Source organism: Urocitellus parryii, chromosome 8 (assembly GCF_045843805.1).
Source record: "Urocitellus parryii isolate mUroPar1 chromosome 8, mUroPar1.hap1, whole genome shotgun sequence".
NCBI lineage: Eukaryota > Metazoa > Chordata > Mammalia > Rodentia > Sciuridae > Urocitellus > Urocitellus parryii.
The window spans coordinates 21,338,433-21,365,516 of NC_135538.1; the positions used below are offsets into that span (position 1 = coordinate 21,338,433).

At 39.1% G+C, this 27,084-nt stretch overlaps 1 protein-coding gene across 5 annotated transcripts in view; it reads right to left on the minus strand.

Moving 5' to 3' along the window:
- The window catches only part of Utrn (utrophin), a 514,146-nt gene that overhangs the window by 380,100 nt on the left and 106,962 nt on the right, over positions 1 to 27,084 (minus strand). For all 5 annotated transcript variants that reach the window (XM_026397636.2, XM_026397635.2, XM_077801941.1 and 2 more), the window contains 4 exons: positions 4,278 to 4,370; positions 3,130 to 3,207; positions 2,676 to 2,768; positions 952 to 1,124 (listed from right to left, as the gene is read on the minus strand). In XM_026397636.2, the coding sequence (XP_026253421.2) occupies positions 952 to 1,124; positions 2,676 to 2,768; positions 3,130 to 3,207; positions 4,278 to 4,370 (437 nt within the window). The remainder of the gene's footprint in view (positions 1 to 951; positions 1,125 to 2,675; positions 2,769 to 3,129; positions 3,208 to 4,277; positions 4,371 to 27,084) is intronic.

A 27,084-nucleotide genomic window follows, 5' to 3' on the forward strand; every position in this document is an offset into this window, starting at 1 on the left:
TCAGAAGAATTTAATAAGTTTCCAGATATAAAATGTAAAAAAATCTACTGCATTTTTATATACCAGCCAAGAACATTGCAGAAAAAATGAAACGAGAAAATGAATAATTTACAATAGCAATAAAACATAACAAACTTTGCCTTTGGCATTTAAATCCTTGATCCATGCAGAATTTATTTTTTTGGGAGGGGGAGGTAGGGGGAGATAAGAATGCAATGCATTTATTTACTTATGGATTACCAACTGTCCCATACTGTCTATTAATGTGCAATATCAGTTCAAATTTTTATCAGTTTTTCCTAAGTAATGTAGAAATTTCTGAGCTCTTTATTTGGTTAGGATGAATCATATGGCCACCATTTTTATACATCAAAAACAGTCAAGTATTGGCAATTTCACATGATTCTATCTATTATGTTACTTTATTTACTTATAGCACTGCATAATCTTAAATCATACAGCTTCATAGTTTCTTTTGGGGAAATATTCCAGCCTAATTCTTCTCCAGTGTACTCTGGATTATTCTGGAACCTTTGTACTTTTGTAGACAAATTAGAATCTTTTTACAAGTTTCATGAGAAAAATTATGCGGTTATTTTTAATTGGGATTACATTGAATACATAGTTTTACTTTTGCTATAAGAATAGAAATGAACACAATTCTTTGTATGTATTACTGAAGGCTGAATGAGTGGGATTGAACTATGTGAATTATCTTACATTTTTTAAGTTATAAATATGTAGGAGAAATCATGGACATTGCACTGTGGCATTTGGAGACTCCATGGGTGGTTTTCTTCCATGACAGTTCTTTTCTTCATGTTCTGGCTGAGCAAGTGCAATGAAGAGAGCAGAGATTGTGGGGAAGGAGCTTTGGAGCAAAGGACAAAGAAGGGCCAGAGAGGACATGCAAGTGTGGAAAGCCCTCTTCTAACTTAAGAGACGTCTTACTTGTGTCGGTGGAGCACAGCATTGAAGGCAAGTCCGTCAGTCCAGCTGGTGGTGAAGTTGAGGACGTTGACTTGGCTGTAGGGCCTGGTGGTTTGCCGCACCCAGCTCAGCAGGATCTTCTCACTGTTCGTCTGCTGCAGGTCTGACATGATGTCCTTCATGACATCTTTTACCTATTTAAGAGAAACCACACCTGCCTGTAACTTCATGGTCACGTCAATCAAGTCCCTGACAAAGAGTATGACTCTAAGTTACCATTATGGATCTGGTGATTGGCATTTATCTTGATTTCAAATTTTTTCCTTCAAACAGTGGAAAAAGAACTACAACTGGGATTATTTGTGGGTACTAGGACTTGCAGATGGTGTTTTAATTTTATACATTACTGTACTTTCTACATCTAAAACCCTACTTGTACTGTTTGGTTACAATGAGCATTACTGTCATAGCAACATAAAAGTCACATTTTACACACTTCACTTGCAAAGGTCTTTTAGTACGAAGAAAACCCAATATTTATTTTCTATTAAAAAATGAGAAAAGAACCTTTTTTTTAAAGGAAGAACTTTTGACTGCCTACAAAATCAAAGAATGATAACAGTGACAGTTTTATTCCAGAATGAACATTTTATACTATTATCCTAAAGTAATATATGTGCTTTAAGAAATGTTGTGGAAACACCAAAAAGACCCAAGAGCAAACTTAAGGGGCTCACACTAGCCATATCTAGGACAACTTAAGCATCAAAATGATTAACAGTAGTAAAAGATTATAAATATATGTAAATTCCATGATATATCTGCTGATACACAAAATAATACATTGAGAGAAGGGAAGATGGATGGATGGATAAATTACTGTATTATAATATAAAAATTATAAATATTGATACTATACATTTTTTATATTATACATTTTTATATTGCTATATTAATATTATATTATGGCTATGTAAAAGAGCTCCTGGGTTTTAGGAGGATGCCACATTTTTAGAAATACACACAGAAGCATTTAGACAGAGAGAGAGAATGAGCAAAAGAAATAAGGGAAACTGTTGCCATTTGGGGAATGTGAATGAGGATATTTGCAAATATCTTAAATGACTCTTGCAACTCTTCTGTAAGCTTTGTTAATTTCTTTCATTCACTATAAGAAAAATAGATACTCCCTTTTCTTATTCCAGAAAACAGAGCAGCTTGTCAGCGTCTTCCATTCCAAACTGCTATATGAGTCCAATTGTGTCCTCTCAAATTCCCGACATTGAAGTCCTAACCCCCAGTAGCTCAGAACAGGGCCTTACTTGGAAATAAGGTCATTGGATATGTAATCAGTTAAGGTAGAGTGGTCATTCTGGGGCAGGGTGGGCCTTAAATACAATATGGCTGTGTCCTTAACTAAATCAGGAAACATGAACACAGACACACAGGGAAGGTGTCCTGTGAAGATTGGAGCTATGTTGTCACAAGCCAACAAAGACCAAAGATCACCAACTGCCACCAGAAGCTGGGGGACAAGTAAGAAGCAGAGTCTCCCTCAAAACCTTCAGAAGGACTCAACCCCCTGGAGACCTTGAACTTATATTCCCAGACTGCAGAATTGCAAGACAATGAATTTCTGTTCTAACCCAGCAGATTAGTACTTTGTCAATGCACCCCTAGGAAATAAATACACAAAAATACATTTTCAAAATCTTCTATTCAAAGGTGATTGGAAATTTCTCCACCTGCCAGTGCAAAATGATGCTCCAAAGTAGTCCCAAAGTCAGTTTGTGATTTCCATCTACAATGTCAGTTCCTCCTATATTCACTAATTCCACCTGTCAAGATGGAAAAAAAAATATCTTTTACAACAATTTCTTCAGAGAAATCCAGATTTTCAATGTAATACATTTACCCAACAATATAAATGAGAGATAAAAGAAATCTCATATTAGAGAATTAGGCAAACCTACATCTCAAAGTATATTATTTTTATGATAGATCAATAAAGCCATCAGAAAGAGCCCGTGACTGTTCCTTCACTCGTAGAAAAGATCCAATACTTTCAATTAAAAAAAAAAAAAAAAAAAAGACATTTCTAAGAATCAGTTGACGCCAATGCATAACATAGGAAGCTGGTTTCGCAATAAATAATGCAGATGGCAGAACCAAACCCTAGAAGTCACTTTACAAGCTTACATTGTTCTGATGTAAAACCTGCAGCACTCTGTTGACGTTATTTAAGGCATGTACTCTCGTGGAACCCCGTTCCTTTGGCTGGAAAGTAAAATACAAAAGCAAGTAAGACCCAGTATCCCTCCATATGCCTGACCAACAAAGACTCAAATGTATGTGAAACAGCAGCTCAGCAAGCTGCATCCCACATCCTTGGAGCCCCAAAGCCTGGGCCACCACCCTAGACACTAGAGTTTATGTGATGCAAATCCCCCAACTAATAATATCTTAAAATACTGATTCGCTAACTTGTCTGCACATTGGAATGTCCTGGGAAGCTTCAAAAATTACTAATGGTTGTGTCTCCCCCTCCTTCAAAGACTGTGACTTAATGGTTCTGGAATGTGGTGTGGGTTTGGAACCTGTAAAAGATTTCCCTGGTAATTCTAACAGGCAGACACATTTGGGAACCCATGCTATAGAATAAAGCCTTCTTTATCTAAATGGATCTGGATGTATAAAGATACAGGAGAAGGGGGTCCCCTCTGTTCTGCACAGGTGTGAATGAACCACAAAGCAAAGGGGATTCCAAGCACCAGCCCGTGTTTCCTGGCACTAGTTCGAGATCCACCTGGAAGGTAGAACTTCCCCACCTGGGGTCAGGTAACCTGAGCAGCTTCCTTCCACCTCAATGGCCAGGGAATCTTATCCGGGAGAAGGATCTGCCTCTCCACCATATGCCTAGCTACCACCTGGAGGGACTGAGAGTGTCACATCCATGCTTTGGCAAGAAAAGAATTCATCTTTGCAGGAGCACATCCCTCTATACCTTTACAGTAATTCTGCCTCTGGTGTAAAAATTTATACAAAAAAAAAGTTTATACCCACAAAATACATTATCTTCAAGAGGGTTATATCCATGAGAAAACACAGAACCTTACACATAAAGTAATAGAGTTAAATTTGATAAAGAAGCAAACACAAAGTTGATACTGAAATCCTGGATAGAAATAGATGCCTAAATGCTGCCTAAATGCTGCTCTATCAAAGCACAGCTTTTAAAAATGTTCTTCTGCAGCCTCTACATTTTAAATACCCACAATAGGTCTCCAAGAGTCAGTAATGACCAAAGATAATCTGTTAGTCTCATTCTCAGAGATGACTCCTCTCACCAGTGATGTTCCTGTGAGTCCTTCTAGAAGATCCAATAACTTCCTTCCATCTTTGAGGTCAGTGAACATATCATTGATGGGTGGTTTTCCACTCTGTGATGAAGAAAAGATAAAATATGAGTCGTTTCCACAAGAAATGGCTCATACAGGGCTGACACACAAATGAGTGGTTTCATTTTTTCCCCCAATAAAAAGTTTGGGATACTCTGCAGACTATTCAAGTTTGACTTGTATAGAAAAAACATGTATAAAAACAGAATTTTAAAATTCCATAATGAACCTTTTAAGCTGAAAGATACAAATTGCATCATTTCTTAGAACAGGATCAAATAAAGCTGTGGTTAGGCTGTTACTATGTCTCACCTGTGGTCCATGCTCTTGAAAAAAGAATGATAATAAGCAGCATTAAATATGTCAGCAAGTAACTGAACAGACACTTCACAGAAGAAGAAATTCAATCAATAAATAAATATATGAAAAAATGTTCAATATTTTTAGCAATTAGAGAAATGCAAATCAATACTACTATAAGATTTCATCTCACCCCAGTCAGAATGGCAATTACCAAGAATACAAACAACAATAAATGTTGGAGAGAATGTAGGGGAAAAGGTACATTCATACATTGTTGGTGGGAATGAGGATTTGTGCAACCATTATGGAAAACATATGGAAAGTCCTCAGAAAACTTGGAATGGAACCACCATTTGACCCAGGTATCCCACTCCTTGGTCTATACCCAAAGGACTTAAAAACAGCATACTACAGGGACACAGCCACATCAATGTTTATAACAGCTCAATTCTCAATAGCTAAACTATGGAACCAACCTAGGTGCCATTCAACAGATGAATGGATAAAAAGAATGTAATATATCACACACACACACACACACACACACACACACACATATGAATTACTCAACCTTAAAGAAGAATGAAATTATGACATTTGCTGGTAACAAATGGAGCTGAAGAATATCATGCTAAGTGAAGTAAGCCAATCCCAAAAACCAAAGGTCAAATGTTTTCTCTGATATGCGGATGCTAATTCACCACGGGGAAGAGGCTAAGGAAGAACAAAGTTACTTTAGATAGAGAGTAGTGAAGGGAAGGGAGTGGGTATGGAGGTAGAAAGGACAGTAGAATGAATCAGACATTATTACCCTATGTATGTAAATAACTATACGACCAGTGTGATTCTACATAATTCGTTAACGAGAAGAATGAGAAATTACACTCCATTATATACAATGCATCAAAGTGCATTCTACTGTCATGTATAACTAATTAAAACAAATGTTTTAAAATTTTTTTAAATGTCAGCAAGCACCCAGCATGTGGTACAGAGCCACCTAGAACCTGGGCATCCTGACTCTTTCATTACTCTTCACATTCATCAGGTGACATCTTTCCATCTTCATTATGGAAGCAGGTCTTTTGTCATCAATTTCAGCTCTTAGGTGCCAAGTCTGTATTTCTGGTCATTAATTTTTTACTGATAAAGGCACTTTGGGGTCTGTGTCTAAGTTCAGTATTTGGGCTGAGAAAGCTTATAGAATCCCTGAACTCTTGTCCCTGGCTGACAAGTAACATCAACTCCCACTGATTAACATGCTCCAGTATCTGAGGCCAGAAAATCCCACTCCAGTCACTATAGCAGACGTGTGCCTTCCTGTATCAGGACAAGTTGTTCACAACTGGGTCGTGACCACACAGAAAGTCAGGAAGCCTCAACGTGAGGAGCAGTTCCTTACCTGCCTGGTGCCCTTGGCTTAGCTACTCAACCTCCCTTAAACCACAAGTTACTATAGAGATCAAATAATATAATACCATGTGAAAATGTCCTGAAAACTATAAAGTGTGGTGGAATGAAGGCGGTATTATTATCTCACAGCAAATAATTCTCTTCATATATGAAATCGCCACAGAAATTAAAAATCCTACTTCCTGCCAGTAATCAAGATATTTCATAACCAATAATCATATCTTCTTCATTTCTCACTTTAAAATATATATATCAGTTCTATGAGCTTGAGATGCAAGAGTGGAGCATTCTAAAATTTCCTAAAACTTTGTATGACCCCTTTCTGCTCCCCTTCCAATTCCTTACTTATTTGTATTTGTATTTAATTAGTAGTAGTAATAGTAATAGCTTATTTGTATTTAATTAGTAGTAGTAATAGTAATAGCTGTAGTACTGGGGACTGAACCCAGGGGAGTTTTACCACTGAGCTACATCCCCAGCTTTTCTTTTTCATTTTTCTTTCTTTTTTTTTTTTTATAAAGTTGTTGCTATTCATTTTTTTTTATTTCCAACCTATAACTTTTTATTGTCTTTTTTTATTTATTTATTTATTTTTTTTATTGTTGGTCGTTCAAAACATTACATAGTTCCTCATACATCATATTTCACAGTTTGATTCAAATGAGTTATGAACTCCCAATTTTACCCCGTATACAGATTGCTGTATCACATCAGTTACCCTTCCATTGATTGACATATTGCCTTTCTAGTGTCTGATGTATTCTGCTGTCTGTCCTATTCTCTACTATCCCCCCTCCCCTCCCCTCCCCTCCCCTCCCCTTTTCTCTCTCTACCCCTTCTACTGTAAATCACTTCTTCCATTTGAATTATCTTGTCTTACCCCTCCTTTCCTCTTATATGTCATTTTGTATAACCCTGAGGATCGCCTTCCATTTCCATGCGATTCCCCTTCTCGTTTCCTTTCCCTCCCACCTCTCAACCCTGTTAATGAAAATCTTCGTCTCAAGCTCTTCGTCCCTACCCTGTCCTTGTTTCCTCCCCTTATATCAGAGGAGTCATTTGGTATTTGTTTTTTAAAGATTGACTAGCTTCACTTAGCATAATCTGCTCTAATGCCATCCATTTCCCTCCAAATTCTATGATTTTGTCATTTTTAAATGCAGAGTAATACTCCATTGTGTATAAATGCCACATTTTTTTAATCCATTCATCTATTGAAGGGCATCTAGGCTGATTCCACAATCTTGCTATTGTGAATTGTGCTGCTATGAACATCAATGTAGCAGTGTCCCTGTAGCATGCTCTTATTAGGTCTTTAGGGAATAGACCGAGAAGGGGAATAGCTGGGTCAAATGGTGGTTCCATTCCCAGCTTTCCAAGAAATCTCCATACTGCTTTCCAAATTGGCTGCACCAATTTGCAGTCCCACCAGCAATGAACAAGAGTGCCCTTTTCCCCACATCCTCTCCAGCACTTATTGTTGTTTGACTTCCTAATGGCTGCCAATCTTACTGGAGTGAGATGGTATCTTAGGGTAGTTTTGATTTGCATTTCTCTGACTGCTAGCGATGGTGAGCATTTTTTCATGTACTTATTGATTGATTGTATGTCCTCTTCTGAGAAGTGTCTGTTCAGGTCCTTTGCCCATTTATTGATTGGGTTACTTGTTGTCTTATTGTCTAATTTTTTGAGTTCTTTATATATTCTGGTTATTAGGGCTCTATCTGAAGTGTGTGGAGTAAAGATTTGTTCCCAGGATGTAGGCTCCCTGTTTATCTCTCTTATTGTTTCTTTTGCTGAGAAAAAACTTTTTAGTTTGAGTAAGTCCCATTTGTTGATTCTAGTTGTTAACTCTTGTGCTATGGGTGTCCTATTGAGGAATTTGGAGCCTGCTCCCACAGTATGTAGATCATAACCAACTTTTTCTTCTATCAGATGCCGTGTCTCTGATTTAATATCAAGCTCCTTGATCCATTTTGAGTTAACTTTTGTGCAAGGCGAGAGATAGGGATTCAGATTCATTTTGATGCAAATGGATTTCCAGTTTTCCCAGCACCATTTGTTGAAGATGCTATCCTTCCTCCATTGCATGCTTTTAGCCCCTTTATCAAATATAAGATAGTTGTAGTTTTGTGGATTGGTTACTGTGTCCTCTATTCTGTACCATTGGTCCACCCGCCTGTTTTGGTACCAGTACCATGCTGTTTTCGTTACTATTGCTCTGTAGTATAGTTTGAAGTCTGGTATCGCTATACCGCCTGATTCACACTTCCTGCTTAGTATTGTTTTTGCTATTCTGGGTCTTTTATTATTCCATATGAATTTCATGATTCTTTTATCTATTTCTACAAGAAATGCAGCTGGGATTTTGATTGGCATTGCATTGAACTTATAGAGAACTTTTGGTAATATCGCCATTTTGATGATGTTGGATCTGCCTATCCATGAGCAGGGTATATTTTTCCATCTTCTAAGGTCTTCTTCTATGTCTTTCTTTAGGGTTTTGTAATTTTCATTGTATAAATCTTTCACCTCTTTTGTTAGGTTGATTCCCAAGTATTTTATTTTTTGGGGGGATATTGTGAATGGAGTAGTTGTCCTCATTTCCGTTTCAGAGGATTTGTCGCTGATATACAGGAATGCCTTTGATTTATGCGTGTTGATCTTATATCCTGCCACTTTGCTGAATTCATTTATTAGCTCTAATAGCTTCTCTGTAGACTCTTTTGGGTCTGCTAGGTATAGAATCATATCATCTGCAAATAGTGATAATTTAAGTTCTTCTTTTCCAATTTTTATCCCTTTAATTTCTTTCGTCTGTCTAATTGCTCTTGCCAGTGTTTCGAGGACTATGTTGAACAGAAGTGGTGAGAGAGGGCAACCCTGTCTTGTACCAGATCTTAGAGGGAATGCCTTCAATTTTTCTCCATTCAGAATGATGCTGGCCTGTGGCTTATCATATATTGCTTTTACAATGTTGAGGTATGATCCTGTTATCCCTAATTTTTCTAGAGTTTTGAACATAAAGGGATGCTGTACTTTGTCAAATGCTTTTTCTGCGTCTATCGAGACTATCATATGGTTCTTATTTTTTAGTCTATTGATGTGGTGGATAACATTTATTGATTTCCGTATATTGAACCAGCCTTGCATCCCATGGATGAATCCTACTTGATCATGGTGTATAATTTTTTTGATATGTATTTGAATCCGGTTCGCCAGAATTTTATTGAGAATTTTTGCGTCAAGGTTCATTAGAGATATTGGTCTGTAGTTTTCTTTCTTTGAAGTGTCTTTGTCTGGTTTCGGAATCAGGGTGATGTTGGCCTCGTAGAATGAATTTGGAAGTTCTCCCTCTTTTTCTATTTCCTGAAATAGCTTGAAAAGTATTGGTGTTAGTTCCTCTTTAAAGGTTTTGTAAAACTCTGCTGTATACCCATCCGGTCCTGGGCTTTTCTTAGTTGGTAGTCTTTTGATGGTTTCTTCTATTTCTTCTATTGTTATTGGTCTGTTTAGGTTGTCTATATCCTCCTGGTTCAATCTGGGCAGATCGTAAGACTTAAGGAATTTATCTATGCCTTCACTATCTTCTATTTTATTGGAGTATAAGGCTTCAAAATAGTCTCTGATTATCTTCTGTATTTCTGAAGTGTCTGTTGTGATATTGCCTTTTTCATCCCGTATGCTAGTAATCTGGGTTCTCTCTCTTCTTCTCTTCGTTAGCATGGCTAAGGGTCTGTCAATTTTATTTATTTTTTCAAAGAACCAGCTTTTAGTTTTGTCAATTTTTTCAATTGTTTCTTTTGTTTCAATTTCATTAATTTCAGCTCTGATTTTGATTATTTCTTGCCTTCTACTTCTTTTGCTGTTGTTTTGCTCCTCTTTTTCTAGGATTTTGAGATGAAGTATGAGATCATTTATTTGTTGGTTTTTTCTTTTTTTGAGGAATGAACTCCAAGCAATGAATTTTCCTCTTAGGACTGCTTTCAATGTATCCCATAGATTCCGATATGTTGTGTCCGTGTTTTCATTTAACTCTAGGAATTTTTTAATTTCCTCCTTGATGTCTTCAATAACCCATATGTCACTCAGCAACCTGTTGTTCATTCTCCAAGTGATGCTTGATTTTTCCTTTCTTCTTTTATCATTGATTTTCAGTTTCATTCCATTATGATCAGATAAGATGCATGGTATTATCTCTACCCCTTTATATTGTCTAAGAGTTGCCCTGTGACATAATATATGGTCTATTTTTGAGAAGGTTCCATGTGCTGCTGAAAAGAAAGTGTAACTACTTGATGTTGGGTGGTAAAGTCTATATATGTCAATTAAGTCTAGGTTATTAATTGTGTTGTTGAGTTCTATAGTTTCCTTGTTTAACTTTTGTTTGGAAGATCTGTCCAGTGGTGAGAGAGGTGTGTTGAAGTCTCCCATGATGATTGTATGGTGGTCTATCAGACTCTTGAACTTGAGAAGAGTTTGCTTGATGAACACCGCTGCACCATTATTTGGGGCATATATATTTATGATTGTTATGTCTTGTTGGTTTATGGTTCCCTTGAGCAGTATGAAGTGTCCTTCTTTATCCCTTTTGATTAGCTTTGGCTTGAAATCTATTTTATTAGATATGAGTATGGACACGCCTGCTTGTTTCCGCTGTCCATATGAGTGGTATGATTTTTCCCAACCTTTCACCTTCAGTCTATGGATATCTTTTTCTATCAGATGCGTCTCCTGTAGACAGCATATTGTTGGGTCTTGTTTTGTGATCCATTCTACTAGCCTGTGTCTCTTAATTGGTGAGTTTAAGCCATTGACATTTAGGGTTATTATTGAGATATGGTTTGTACTTCTATCCATATTTGTTTGTTGATGTTACTAAACCTGATTTGTTATCCTCTTTGACTACTTTCCCCCCTTTACTGTCCTACCTCCCATTGTTGGTTTTCAATGTTATTTTCCATTTCCTCTTCCTGCAATGTTTTGCCAAGGATTTTTTGAAGAGATGGTTTTCTAGCTGCGAATTCTTTTAACTTTTGTTTATCATGGAAGGTTTTAATTTCATCTTCTAACCTGAAGCTTAATTTTGCCGGATACACGATTCTTGGTTGGAACCCATTTTCTTTCAGTGTTTGAAATATGTTATTCCAGGATCTTCTAGCTTTCAGAGTCTGTGTTGAGAGATCAGCTGTTATCCTGATTGGTTTACCCCTAAATGTAATCTGCTTCCTTTCCCTTGTAGCTTTTAAAATTCTTTCCTTATTCTGTATGTTGGACATCTTCACTATAATGTGTCTAGGTGTGGATCTCTTATGGTTTTGTACATTCGGCGTCCTGTAGGCTTCTAGGATTTGGGATTCTGTCTCATTCTTCAAGTCTGGGAAGTTTTCTCGTATTATTTCATTGAATAGGCTGTATATTCCTCTGGTTTGGAGCTCTGTGCCTTCCTGTATCCCAATGACTCTTAAATTTGGTCTTTTGATATTGTCCCATATTTCTTGGATGTTCTGTTCATGGTATCTTAGCAGACTTGCTGAGCTGTCTATGTTCTTTTCCAGTTGAAATACTTTGTCTTCATTGTCTGATGTTCTCTCTTCTAAGTGATCTACTCTGCTGGTAGTATTCTCAATTGAGTTTTTAAGTTGGTTTATTTTTTTCCTGCATTTCTAGTATTTCTATTTGTTTGTTTTTTATTTCCTCTATCTCCCTGTGAAATTGATCTTTTACTTCCTGGATTTGTTTGTCAATGTGATCTTTCATTATCTGATTTTGCTGTCTCATGTCTTCCTTGAGACTCCAGATCATCTGAAGCATGTATATCCTGATCTCTCTATCTGACATTCCATCTGTTGCACCTATTACCTCTTCTAAAGTTGAGTTGACCTGCATTGCCTGTGGTCCTTTCTTTCCTTGTCTTTTCATACTGCTGGCGTTTCTTTCTGCTTGGTGAAACTGTTGTGTTTTGAAATTTTCCCTCTATTTATTTATATTGCTCTTGTATAGTTGAATAATCACCCTTGCAGGGCAGGGCTGTGATCCTCCTCCAATTGGTGTGATCCGTCTACCACGCTGGCAGGCCCTAGGTCTGCTCTGCTGGTCGGTCAAAGGTCCGCCTACCCAGCAGGCACGAGGGGCACCTCTATCACTCCGCAGGTTGCTGGGCCTAACCTCCCGATGGGTCGAAGGTTCGCCTAGCTTGCAGGGGGCTGCTCCCGGAGCGAGAGCTAGGCCTCCCGGGGAAGCCCGGATGGTGGAGGCCGACTGCCGGTTCAGGCGGGGCGGGCCAAGCCGCACTGGGTGCCGGCGGCTTGCAAACGCGGCTGGTATCAGCAGGACTTAACTCCTGCACCCGCTGCGGGGACACCTTTATCGCCGAGTAGCTGCGGTCGCGTGGTTGGGACCCGGGCGGGTGGGGCCGCTTCTCCCAGGGCGAGAGCTGGGCCTCCCGGGGGAGCCCGGATGGCGGAGGACTGCCGGTTCAGGCGGGGCGGGCCAAGCCGCTCCGGGATCCCGCGGGTTGCAAAGGTGGCTGGCGTCTGCAGGACTTAACTTCTGCACCCGCTGCCGGTTCGGGCGGGGCGGGCCAAGCCGCTCCGGGATCCCACGGGTTGCAAAGGCGGCTGGCGTCTGCAGGACTTAACTTCTGCACCCGCCACGTGGGCACCTTTATTGTCGAGTAGCTGTGGCTGCCTGGTTAGGAACCGGGCGGGTGGGGCCGCTTTTCCCTGGGCGAGAGCTAGGCCTCCCAGGGGAGCCCGTATGGCGGAGGACTGCCGGTTCGGGCGGGGCGGGCCAAGCCGCTCAGGGATCCCGCTGGTTGCAAAGGCGGTTGGCGTCTGCAGGACTTAACTTCTGCACCCGCCGCCGGTTCGGGCGGGGCGGGCCAAGCCGCTCAGGGTTCCCGCGGGTTGCAAAGGTGGCTGGCGTCTGCAGGACTTAACTTCTGCACCCACCACGAGGGCACCTTTATCTCCAAGTAGCTGAGGCCACCTGGTTAGAAACCGGGCGGGTGGGGCCGCTTCTCCCAGGGCCTCATTTTTCATTTTGAGATAGTGTCTTGTTAAGTTTCTGAGGCTGGACATGAACTCATGATCCTCCTGCCTTAGCTTTCTGAGTACCTAGGATTACTGGTGCCACACCTGGCTCCTTACCTATTTTTAAATAATAATAATATTTGGGCAACTAATGATTTTCAACATGTGCCTTTTCCCCGAGCTCCCATACTTTACAAGAGGGAAAGTATGGCTACATTTTTACCGCAGAATCTGTAAAGAATAAACTGTCACCCAGGTGTATCTAAAACAAAGCTGATTTTCTACTCTAAGCTGCCACTGTGGTGGGCAGTGATGGTGTCTGGCACACACAGATGACAAGGATGTCACATTCCAGAGGTGGTGCTTCAGAAAGCAAAGCACAGGGAAATTTTTGAAACAAAGAATCCTTTCTACCTGCTCTCAGTAAAATCAAAGGGCAGGCGTGGACCTCATCTTCCACCTGTCCATGGCACAATTCAGAAAGTTAGCAGTCAAAGAGCTAAGTTTCCTTTCAAGTCTTAGACACAACAGAGAGATAAGAATACAGGTAAAGTGCACAGGAGAGAAGAATATGGTTATCTGGTCTTAGGACCTTAGGAAATACTAGGGCCAGGGTAGCTAAGGAATACCCAGGCAGCAATTAACCCTCTCCAATCCACACCCCATTTAAAAAAAAATGAACAAAATAATATAAAACAGCATAGTATAAAAAAAGTAAATGCAAATATTTATCCATATTATAACTAATTATGGATGTCCATCAATGAACATATCAGTACACAAGAAGCCTTTGACTCATTGTAGAACTTTAGGCAAGTTACGTGGCCCTTCTGCATCTATTCGTTTATCTGTTAAAAACTAGGATAACAGATATCTAATCAATGGTCAATATTATCATTTATACCACAAGTATAACTTAAGCAATTTTTACTATTATGAAGGGCCATAAAACTTCAATAAGTACTGAAAGGACTTTAAAAAAAAAAAGGATTTCTTCATCCTAGGTACAAATATAAAATCAGGCACTGAACATGGGAACATGTTACTATCAATTCATAGACAAAGACCTTCCAACGCCTGAATTCACGAATGTGATGGTCTGCAGGCACATATCCTTTTCAAAACCAATTCGCATTGCCACACAACAGCATACCTGTGCTCTAGGCACCAACCATGGGCCAGGTGTAATACAGCTACAAACCAACATGGTTCTTCTAAAAGATCCACAGGTATGACAGAGTAGGACTTCTAAAAGATGGCATGAATTTTTCTAAATGGGACACTTTTTTTGGTCCAGTTCATTGATTTGCTTACTGAGAAATAAGTTTAAGAAAGGCTACTTGAGTTACAATCTGTTGTAACAAAGATTAGGAAGACACAATCCAGGTAGAAGTGAATCATTCATACAAGGGCAACCAAAGCCCTTTCTTCTTTAAACACACACATACATGCACACCCATACAGTGAATAACAAGAGCTCCATTTCCTCTGTTTCTAAATTTCAAATAAACATTTGATGATAATCCATAAGAAATGTCTTGTGCAAGTGTCCCCTTCTCCCTGCACTCCCCAAACAAAAGCAAAGACGTTATTGCTATACACTGCTACCCAGTTCCCAAAGAAGGCCACCTGCAGGATGGCAGATGAGGGGAGACTGAATGTGTGAACCTCCCCACTGAATAGGGGGCAGGAAGGTGCCTGGGCTCATTCAGGGATCACATTGGAAACTGTGGTTCAAAACTTATACTTAGGGCTGGGGATATAGCTCAGTTGGTAGAGTGCTTGCCTCACATGCACAAGGCCCTGGGTTCAATCCCCAGCACCACACACACACACACACACACACAAATTCACTTAAAACATACACTCACACTTACCATGCACAAATACAAATACTACAAACTACTACATATTCCTGACAAATACAACTTAGGAATGGGCATGGAAGAATGGAAAGGACCAGCCTAGGTCAAGTGCCATCAACAGCCCCAGAGAGTGACACCTGAATAAGCATGATAATTCAGTGTCTGTGCTCTACACAGGGATCAAAAATGCTCCTTTATAAAGCATAAGAGAGCACATAATTCAGGCTCAGCTGGTCAGGTGGCCCCTGTCAAACTGCTCGACCCTGTGGTGGCGATGTGAAAGCTGCTGCAGGCAGTATATCAACAAATGAGCCAAAGGGAATCACTACTATGTTTCACAAACACTAAAATTTGAACTTCGTATAATGTCCATATGTCACAAAATAATAATAATAATTATGATGATGATGATGATGATGATGATGATGATGATCTTTGCAATGATCTAAAAATGTAAAATCTGTTCTTAACTGATGGGCCATACAATAGAAGAGTGAAATGCTCACAGACAATAACAGCAAGTACTCTCTGTATATCAGATATGTTCTAAAAGATTTACAGAGATATAGATATGTTACATGTATTATTTCTTTATAGTAGTACTTGAAGGCAAATACCATCAGTATCCCCAACTTATAGGTGAGGAAAAAATGAGACGTAAAATGACATAACAAGTGAGGCATGGTAGTGCACGCCTGTAATCCCAGGAGCTCAGGAAGCTGAGGCAGGGGGATGGCGAGTTCACAGCCAGACTCAGCAACTTAGGCCCTAGGCAACTTAGTGAGGCCTTGTCTCTAAATAAAAATTTTAAAAGGGCCAGGGAGGTTGCTCAGTGGTTAAGCACCCCAGGGTTCAATCCCCAGTCCCACACCCGCCCCCCCCCAAAAAAAAGACATAGCAGGTGACAAGCAGAACCAGAAGTGAGAGGCAGATCCAGGATCTGATACCATAAAATCTGGTTCCAAATCTACATTCTCAACATCCATGCTATATTCCCACTGAAATAATGAGGGCATACAACTGTGACATACAGAGGAGGAAATATTTAATCACTGGGTTGGGGTGGATATATTTGACAACTTCTCAAAGAGGGCAACAAGACATATATTGCATGACATGAATCCAAAGAAAGTTGTTGTTTTGCTTTTTGTTTTGTCCTCAGTATACCACTTTAAAGCATGTTTGGTGCTAAGGTTCTAAACATGGGATCTACTCTAGGAGAAAGTCTAGAAATGTCAGAAGTCATCTTCTAACAAAAATAAAAATGGATTCATCCTAACAGTTAACCTCTTATTAAGATTATTTACTCTGTGTACAGAATTATTTGCAGAGATTTCTATGACAGAAAGAATACAGTTTAATAATTCAATAGGAAAAATATTTAGTGAATGCCTCCTTTGTGTTTGGCCCTTTAGAAGTGCCAAGTTCAAGTCTCTGTCCCCATTCACAACACAGGGTTTCCATAGTTTTCCAATAAACACAAAGTAGTACAAACGAACTTGTACCTGGAGGAAAGATAAGTTTGGGTTGCATTTAGCTTTAAAAAAAAAAAATCAAGGTTACAGGATACCAGGCCAGATGACAATGGCTACCATCCTGGCGTGTCAGTCTTGGCTGCCCCCAACTCTCATCCCACTGTGCCCAGTTCTTTGCACTCCCCTAACAGAAGTCCTAACACCAATTTGACAAGAGGGGACCATATTAATACTGTTATGTCAGAGCAAAGAAGCAAACTGTCATTGCAATGCAAAGGGAGAAGGGAGGGGATCTGTCACCCACTGAGTGACAGGAATCCAATGCTCCCCAGTCACACCTGGAGAATCAGCAGCCCTGAAGGCTGACAGTGGCAGCCAGTGCCCAGTTCCAACCATGCATGCTCCCGTGGGAACCCAGGTTCACTGTTGGCAGAACTTCCAGTTTTTTCAAAAGAAGATTATATGTCAACTCTCCTGGTACTATATTTGTAATTTCCTAGAACATCACACCAGACCAATGAATCTTGTCTCTAGGCACACCAGGTCACAGGGCAACCGAGAAGCAATCACTGCATAAGGGCAGAACCATATATATATATAGGAAAGATAGCAGGAGTCAACAGTGGGGCCCTTGAGGAGCTGCTGGACTCTGTGGATGGGACACACACACACACACACACACACACACACACACACACCAGACAACACGATCAATCACAAGCCCCTCCCCACTACCACAGCACAGTCTTCATATTTACTCAGATCAACATCAACAGCATCATTCCAAGCTCCTTCCCTTGCACTCAGTTCCCCTCTAACCTATCCCCATCCCTGTCCTCCTACCTCCAAAAACACATACAAGCATGGCCCTTCCCATCATCATACTGCTGCAACTTTACTCCAAACCACCATTCTCTTCTGCCTGAACTCCAGCACAGGCTAAGTGATCTCTTTGTTTTCATTTAAGAGCTGAGTGATTCTACTTTCAAGGTGCAAAACACATCATATCATCTCTGTACTTTAATATAATGGAGTCCTGTTATGGGAAAATACAACCAAACTTGCAAATAAAGGATCCTGTGAGATCTGGGCCACACCCTGTCTCTGATCTGACACTGTATTATTCTTCCCCTTCTCCAATGCTACTCCCAATCACAATTATTTTCATGGTAGGTCAAGTTTGTCAGCCCCAATAGTTGTAGCAATAGGAAAAAAAATCTGTAAAAGATTGAATAAGAAAGTAATATTTAGTAAGTACGGTTTGGATGAGATGCAAATTGTTTGTACCAACAATAAACAAACCGAGATGAAACTGGGACTTGGGTTTTCCATTTGGAAGGTCCGTCAGCGTGTGCTCTACCGAGCACTGTGCTGAGGCGGAGGAGCTGACAGAGGCAGACCTCGCCTTCAAGGCCCTTGGAGTCTGAACAGATGTAAACACAAACAGCACCAAGGCAACAGGATGAGCACAATGGGTGGACTAGGGAACCAGCTAGGTCCTGCCAAAATTGTACACAGTGACAGATACAGTATCAAGACAGAGTCTGTTCTAGGACATATCTAAACCTATTATGAATAATCAAGTTACAACTATTTGTGTACAGTAAGAAGAAGAAAGACAGGCTTTCTCAAAAGGAGATTTGAGCCAGTCCATGCAATTGCTAGTATTCTCACTATCCTCTGTCTATGCAAGCATATATGTATGTGGCATACATACGCATGTACATGGCACACTTACACACACAAAATGTAGAGAGAATGTACAAACAATGATATATTTGCATTCTTTTGATCAATCCAAGAAAAATACCCCAGTATCTGATAACAAATTGAAAATTTCATAGCTTCTCTCTTTATCTCCCTCTCCCCCCCCCCAACCTTTCTTTCTCTCATTTACTTTTTCCAAGGAATTGGCAAATTTAAAAATTCAAAAAGAAATAATTAAAAATTTCCCAATATTTTTTTAAATTTTTAATTGTAGATGGACACAATACCTTTGTTTATTTAGTTTTGTTTTTTTTAATGTGGTGCTGAGGATTGAACCCAGTGCCTCACGCATGCTAGGCAAGTGCTCTACCACTGAGCCACAACCCCAGCCCCTATTTCCCAATATTTTCAAACCAGAACTTATAAATTCCTAATCTCAAAACTAATACAAATAAGCACTCTTTTTGGTTCGTGTAACTTTTCACCTTCTTAAAAATTCATAATGCTCCATCAAGTACTATGTACGGTCACCTAAATTAACCATAATACATTTATACTTAAATATATTTTTAAAGAATTTTACAACAAAATGATGTGTTTTTTTTTCCTTAATGGCAGAGTTAAAAGTAGTTGAAAAGCTTCTCTTTGAATTTCTTCTATTACCTGTTTTATACAGTGTCTATATATTAGATATACTATAAAAAGTATTAGCTTTAAAAAAAAATGCTGTCTCTAGTCAAGGTTAAGCAAAATGGTAATGTGTTGGTCTCAACTACCAAATACGTGGTTATCTCAGTGAAATGAAGGTGTATGTGATCCTCAGTGTCCACGTCTATGACTCGAGTTCATGGTGAAAGAGTGAGAGCAGTGCTGTTTCCAACTGAGAAAACAACTGAAACAAAATGAGGGTCCTGAGGTGAGGCCTAAAGAGATCATAGAGACACCAACAGAGCAGCACCATCAAGGGGCACCAAGTCAAAGTAAGGGAATCCAGGGCGGGAGCCATTCACTCTGAGAATTCAAGATGCCAGTATAAACTCTTCAGAAACAAAAAAGAGGGGCTGGAGCTATAGCTCAGTTGGTGGAGTGCTTGCCTTGCACGCACAAGGCCCTGGATTCGATCCAGAAATGAAAAAGATTCCAGTAAGAAGCTCGAAGTTCAGCTCACTTGGAAGCAGGGAGAGAGAAAAGAAAAGGAAGACAGAGAAAGACAAGCAAAACAGGTGGCTCAGGCCATCACAGACCAGTGCCCGCTTAATCACCAAGCAGTGACTTACAGTATCCACTGAAATCAAATGAATGTATGAAACACCCTTGAAACCAAAAAATACCTTTCAGGGAATCATAAATACAGACAAGTAATAGAAGCTTTGCCTTGATTTTGAAAAGAGACCTAACTATAGGCATGATTTTTTAAAAATGAGATAATAGAGAAGCATGTGTGGGACCCAGGCACCTGGAGGGTAGAGACAGGGACCACTTACCTACTCTAGGAACAAATAATGAGGTTCACAGGCAGAACAGGCCCCAACTCCATATGCATACCCTACAAGGTCCATAGTCAAACTATGTAAGTAATACAGCTCATCAAGGAGGGGCAGCTGGTCTGCCCCTTTCCTCTCCTTCAGGCATCTGTCTCCTCCAAAACATAATGGGCTCAACATTCTAGTCAGGAACTAAATTAAGCCCTTTACCTAGTTTTAAATGCAAGGTAAACACAGAAGTGGCTCAGAGGTGGACAGGAGACCATCCCTAGGAGCATCCATTCATTTGTCTCTCAAGGAAACAAGTGCTCATTGTGCTTTGTTTTACTTGACGGTGTTTTTGTGTGCACTTCTGTTTGGACTTGATTCTGCTAACTGCCTGCATATACCTATTTGATATCCATACTTAAAAATAAATTTGTGTTTTCCCTGTATCCTATATTGGTATGAAGAACTGTTGGCAGGATTTTTTTTTTTTTTATTTCCCCAACAGATAATAACAACAAAACTAACAGTGTTGGCTTTCCCCAGATTCAACTCCCTCCATAGTGTGGGTAACTAACTATGTATCATCAAGCCTGAGCCAAGGGCTTCCTAGGCCAGGTACAGCTGAAGATGGATCCAGTCCTCTTGCTCTGTGTAACAGATGGCAAGTGCTTCCTTTCTCTCAAAGAAAGCTGCTTCATCAGCAATCTTCCCCTTCCACTGCCACTCTTGCTTAGGCCTAACTGCACCTGAACCATCAGGGGCCCACCCTTAAAAGCTGTAGGTAGTGAGGTCACGTGGTGCCATTAGGCTGAACAGAAAAGCACAAGGTAGGTGTCTCTTCCCTCCCACACCCAGGTCAAGGATGAAATGTCATTTCCTCTCAGCAGATCAATTCCAACACACATGTAACCCCAGCTACTCAATATGTGAGGCAGAAGGTTCATAAGTTTGAGATCAGCCTCAGCAACTGAGAAAGATCCTGATTAAAAAAAAAAAAATACAAACAACAATAAGTGTTGGCAAGGATGTGAGGAAAGGGGCACACTCTACATTGCCGGTGGAACTGCAAATTGGTGCAGCCAATCTAGAAAGCAATATGGAGATTCCTTGGAAAACTGGGAGTGGAACCACCATTTGGCCCAGCTATTCCACTCCTAGGTTTATACCCAAAGGATTTAAAAACAGCATAGTACAGGGACACAGCTATATCAGCGTTTATAGCAGCACAATTCACAATAGCTAAATTGTGGATCCAACCTAGATACCCTTCAGTAGATGAATGGATAAATAAAATGTGGTATATATACACCATGGAACATTAAAAGAGAATTAAGTCAAGGCATTTTCAGGTAAATGGATGGAGTTGGAGAATATAATGCTAAGTGAAGTAAGCCAATCCCAAAACACCAAATGCCAAATGTCTTCTCTAATATAAGGATGCTGATTCATAATAGGGATGGGTCAGGGAGCATGGGGGGAACAGATGAACTTTAGATAGGACAAAAGAGAGGGAGAGGAAGGGAGGGGGCATGGGAGAAGGAAAGACTGTGGAATGAGATGGACATCATTACCCTAAGTACATGTATGAAGACACAAATGGTGTGAATATACTTTGTGTTCAACCAGAAACATGAAAAATTGTGCTCTATTTGTATAATATGAATTGAATTGCACTCTGCTGTCATATAGAATAAGAGTAAATAAAATTTAAAAACTAGAAGATTTTTTAAATCCCAAATTGGTCATCAATTACAAAGACTGACTCAACAGATACTACCAAATTTGTTTTCACAATTACAAATACCAATAGGATCTGTCAAAATCATTTATTAAGTATTGAATATGCATAAAAACACAGCATATTAAACAATATTTAAGTTGTTTTAGTTAAACCAGATGAATTCATATTGCAAATATAATTTTGAAACAAAAATCAAATTTTAAAAGAATCAAATGAAATTAAAACAAACCCATAAAAGCTTACTTAATAATTGCTAAAATGTCTGGAAGCTTGTATTTAAGAATATGGAGTACATTTTACTGTTTGCTTCTTAGAGGTATTAATGAATAGAGTGAATAAACATAAATTATTAAATTGGAATTTCTTTTTAAGGAACCACTTGAATGGGCAGAGCTCCTGAAACAATTAGTTGAGCTGCCATGCACATATTTATAAACTAAACCAGTGACAGACCCAGTGTGAACCTGTTCATGCTCAAACACCTACAACAGATGCTACTTATCATCACACAAGGAGGCCTGCACAGTCTCCTTTGCAATGCTAAAATGAACATCTATGAGTGGAAAAAATGTCTGGGGCTACTTTTAGTGCACACCCTCCACAAATCTCCCTCTATGACTTTTCCACTCCTGCTTTTGTGATCATCAGCTTCCAACAGGAAAAAAGTCGACAGTAATAACACTGTCCCCCCCCCCAAAAAAAAATATCTGAATAGCTCTTCACATTGAAATCCACAAAAAAAGAAAAATGCTTCAAAGATTTCCTCTCTCGGGTTCTGTCCACGTAAATTTCAAGTTTGGGTTGTAAGGTATGAAAGCTTGGCTCCTCTATGTCTTAGAAAAAGAAAAGGCAGAAATTTGCTCAAGCAAAAGTTCAGGGTTTTAAAAAAAGTTTGTACATTCTCTCCCTAACCTTGGTTTGTTAAACCTCTTTTGAGAATCGTTTCACCAAACTGATAAAAGAGCTTCTGCAATGTGTATGTTCTCATCCCTGCCAGATGAGCAGCTCTGAAAGTCGGCCAAAGAAAATCCAGGCTCAAAGTCATAACAAATTTCCCAACTGCAAAGCAAGAGGCCCTCACTGCCTCTCTTGGGACACCAATCTGCTTATGAACCAGAGGCTGTTGAAATCAGAGGAACAAAACACTCAACTTTTATATGCTATTCAGTGGTACCAAGTGGGCTTTATGAGCCAATTTTTTTTTCTTCATTTCTGTCTTAAAATATGTAGCACAGACCAGGATTAGCACAAGTTAGGGATCACTCATAGGATTTTTATTTAGAATCCCTAAGTAATTATAATCTCCCATATGCCTCACAGCAATGCCCAATATTTCTTGGCAATATGAGTAGGTAATTAATGACCATGTGTGTTTTATGGCTAAAAGAATAAAAATAAAGACCTGAAAAATGTGGCTAACATTTAGCTTGAGGCCATAAATAAATGAGCAGCATGTCCACAAATAAGGGTTAAATTTCCTAACTCTTTTCTTCTTTAAATAATAATTTTCTTCTGAGTTCTTCATGACTTTTCAAACTCCCCAAACCATAATTTACTCTATTCTGTACTACTTCCCAGGAAATTCAAACTCTGAAGCATCGTGAGTTTGAATGCACTCCAGTGCATTGTGATATGCAATCTGTGACATATTAATGAGGATTTGAATTTCTACAGATGGGAATCCAGATACTGCTAAAAATCAAAAGATGATGTTAGACCTATATTATTCAATATTCTCAAGGCCTTTTTCAAATCTTTTATGAAAGGATGAACTAATCCAGTTGTTAAGCTTTAATCCTCATTTTTTTTTTTTACTGTGAATTTACTAGGTAGCGAAGAATCATACCTAACTGAAAAAGAATGGCACATATTAAATCCAGTTACTTAACAAATTCTGTCTCTTTCCAATACAACCATCCTCAGGTGGTTTATATATTACTAGACATTTTAAATGTATGTTTATGTCAATGTCACTCATTGATTTATTAAGCTGATAAATACTAAATACTCACTGGGTATTTACTAAATACCAAAAGTTATACCAATAAACAAAACAGTCCCACTTTCTGGGGGAAGAAACCTGCAATTATTTAAATTATAACTATTAAGTGCATCAAAGGATAACACTCTGAGAGTCCTGAGCATTATCTACCAGTGTGTGAGCTCAGAAAAGATATCCTTGAGGAAGTGACATTTAAGCTTAGGCAAAAAGAAGGACCAGGAGTTGGCCAAGAAAAGAGGAAGTTGGAGGAAGAAGCATGCTCAAAGGCCAGGGATGGTCCTCGGGTTGCAGCACAGATCATGTGCGAACATATCATGAAGGAGCAAGAATAAAGCAAAATCAAAGTCAGGTGTAGATCAGGCATGTATTTAGGGCATTAACAGCCAATGAAGATGAAGACATCACACTTAAGTACATACAATTTCAGCTTTCAAAGTTTCTTTCTAAAAGAAGAACAATGAGCAGGCAATGAAAGATCCTGCAGAAGAAAAAGAGGTGATTAGCTTTTCCCTTTGAGATCACTCCAACTACTCTGCCTAAACTAGAAAAGGAGGATGAAAAGGTAAAATGTGGAAAGGAAGAACTAGTTAGCAGATGATCACAGTGTGGTCTGAGGGTTTGAAGATAATTTTCCAAAAAAGGTCAAGTCATAGCTCTCCAAAAAGTGTAACATCAGCCTATGTCAAAGACATTACTTAACTCATTAATCAAGGAGGAAACCACTAAGGTGTTATCAACAGTTCAAGGACAACTCAAAGGACCACATGTACCCAGTCAAAAAAGGAAAACTGAAATAAATTTACAAAAGATGCAAAAACTGGTCTATCCAAGGGGCAATAATCATTTGCATTTCAGCCACCTTGCATTATATGGATAAGAATCTTCTGCATTAGTATCTATTTTCTACAATCTACCGAGTTGTGACGTTGTTCAAAAACAATGAAAGGCAGAGATAACTCAGATGGCTCAGTCAGACAGGATAACCACTAATCGTTTTTGCCCATATACAGTCATTCATAAATTTTTCTATTGAAGATAATAGCAACATCGAAAAGGAAGTGTCAGTAAAGATGGAGAGAGGTTCCCAGGCATCGTGGTGTGCACACCTGTAACCCCAGAGGCTGGAGAGGCAGAGGTAGGAGAATCGAGAGCTCAAAGCCAGCCTCGGCAACTTGGCAAGGCCTAAGCAATGCAGTAAGACCCTGTCACAAATGGTGACAACATAACTTTATATACAACCAGAGATATGAAAAATTGTGCTGTATCTATCTATATGTGTAATAACAATTGTAATGCATTCTGCTATCATTTATTTTTTTTAAATCAATAAAATAAATAATTAAATAAGTAAGTAAATAAATAAAGTCCAATCAGCAAGAGGAAAAAAAAAATCCTGTCTTTAAATAATTTTTTTTTTAAGGGCTGGGGCTATGGCACAGTGGTTAAGTGTCCCTCAGTTCGACTCCCAGTACCAAAAAAAAAAAAAAAAAATGCTGAAATTAACAAAATTTGGTGTTTAATTGAGACTTTGGATGCAGAGAGGACTAGAAAGGAAATGTCTAGCCAGCCATGGTGGCACACACCTGTAATCCCAGCAGCTGGGGAAGCTAAGACAGGAGGATTTCGAGTCCAAAGCCAGCCTCAGAAAAAGCAAGGCACTAAATAACTCAGTCGCTAAATAAAATACAAAATAGGGCTAGGGATGTGGCTCAGTGGTCGAGTGCCCCTGAGTTCAATCCCAGCACCAAAAAAAAAAAAAAAAAAAGACAAATTTCTGAATGACAGATAATGCCATCAGTGTCTGTTTGGATTATTACAAAATAATAGATAGATTACAAATGCACAAATTTATATTTCAAGTTCATTTAATAAACTGTTGTGGTACTACTGGATTTTGTATTACTTGGTTTTGAAGATGTTAGTGACCCATGATAAAAGTAGGTTTTCACATTCCTTTCATTCTCAGAGACAACAGAGATGTCTGTTTTAAAACAAATTTCTAAATGGCAGAAGATGCCATTGATGCATGTCTGGATTTCTCAGCACAGAGGCACATACTGTAGGGAAGGAGCAGACCCTAGGAAAAAAAATATATTTGGAAATCAAGCACAGTGTACCCTAGGATATCAAGAAAAAAATAAATGAAACAAAATTCAGTACCCTCAACAGAATTTTTTTCTTTTGCCAGCCTCTAGATGACCTAATGATACCATGGGAAAATGCAGCCTTGCCCTATCTCAGCAAGGGTGAAGGCGCACAAAGTCCCTGGAAACCTCCCAGCCTAGAATGTGACAGGCCCTGTCCTGTGTCCCCAGTGTGGAAGAAGGCGGAGTGGTGGATTGAAGACAGCCAGAGGGAAGGAAAAGAGGGGATGAAGTTCAGTGTTACTGTCACAAGCCCTCCATCTTGGTAGATCCAAATCCTCCTAATTTCTTAGATAAATTCCTCCCAGACTTTGACTTCTTACTAGACATAATCTGAAGTTTTCAAGGTCATCCCACTTGATACTTTTTCTCCATATAAAACAAGGTTTCTGCCCCTCTGTCAGATTCCATAGCTAGCACATTTAGTAAAAATGATACAAATTTGAAAGAATTATAACCGTCCTGGGACAAATAACTCACATGGGGTTAAAGCCTCCATTTATATCACAAAATAATATACCTATATGACAAATGAACAGATTTAAACATCAAGTTCATTTAATAAACCATTGTGTATCTCTGAAGGTGTCAATGGCCTATCACAAACACTAAGAAAGGGTTTTTTTCCATCATTTATTCTCAACTGTCATATGCATCACGTTACACACACCCTTCCATGTTTAATTGAACTGTCTGCTTCTCTTCAGTCTCAAAAATAAGTACAAAAGCAATCCTACCCGCATGGGCACTCAGGGGATCACTGGGGGAAATCTCCTCAGATTCAGGCTCTCTGAATTGCTGAAACTAAGATGCTCAAAATGTACTCTCGTGCAGATAAAAAAAATTTTCAATGTTGTCAAATTCTAAACATCTCTGTTACTTGTGTCTTTAGAATCTAAATTTTACCAAAAAAAAAAAAAAAAATCCCTCTGCTGTGGCATAATCCCAGACATGTAATCACTGATTAGATGAGCCCCTCTGTAATCACTATACTCTTAATTCATCCATCAAAGTCAGTTTTCACATTCCTCACATTCTCCTAGGCAAGATAAGATATCCCTCAAAAAAAAAAAAAAAGAAAAAGAAAAAGAAAGAAAGAAAAACTTGCAAAACCTAAGAAACACACAATCAAGAAATCAGCCATAAATACTAGGATGTTGAACAATTTTTTTTAAAGAAGTGGGTTCTCCCTCCATTGCCCAGGCTGGCCTCAAACTCTGGAACTACAAGAGCATACCAACACACACAGCTCAAGGGATGTGATGCAATTTTTAAACTGCTGCTACTTCAGTTACCCTTAAAATATCCTTATTTTACCTCAAAGAAACACAGAGGTTTATTTTCCTGACCTTCATAAATGTATTAAGCAGAAAATTTTGAAAAACTACTTTTAATTGAAATAGGCTTCATACAATTTAAAAGACCACTTTAGTGCTTCTCTGAGAAACCTTTATTTTTCATCTTGCTAAAACAGAGTCCTACAATGACTTAACCTGGAGACAGCCCACCTTAGACTTGGTGGACAAAATCCCAACTTCTGTAATCAATAGAGAACCACATTTGAAACAAATTTGAAAAGATCATTGCCAATTCCTCACTA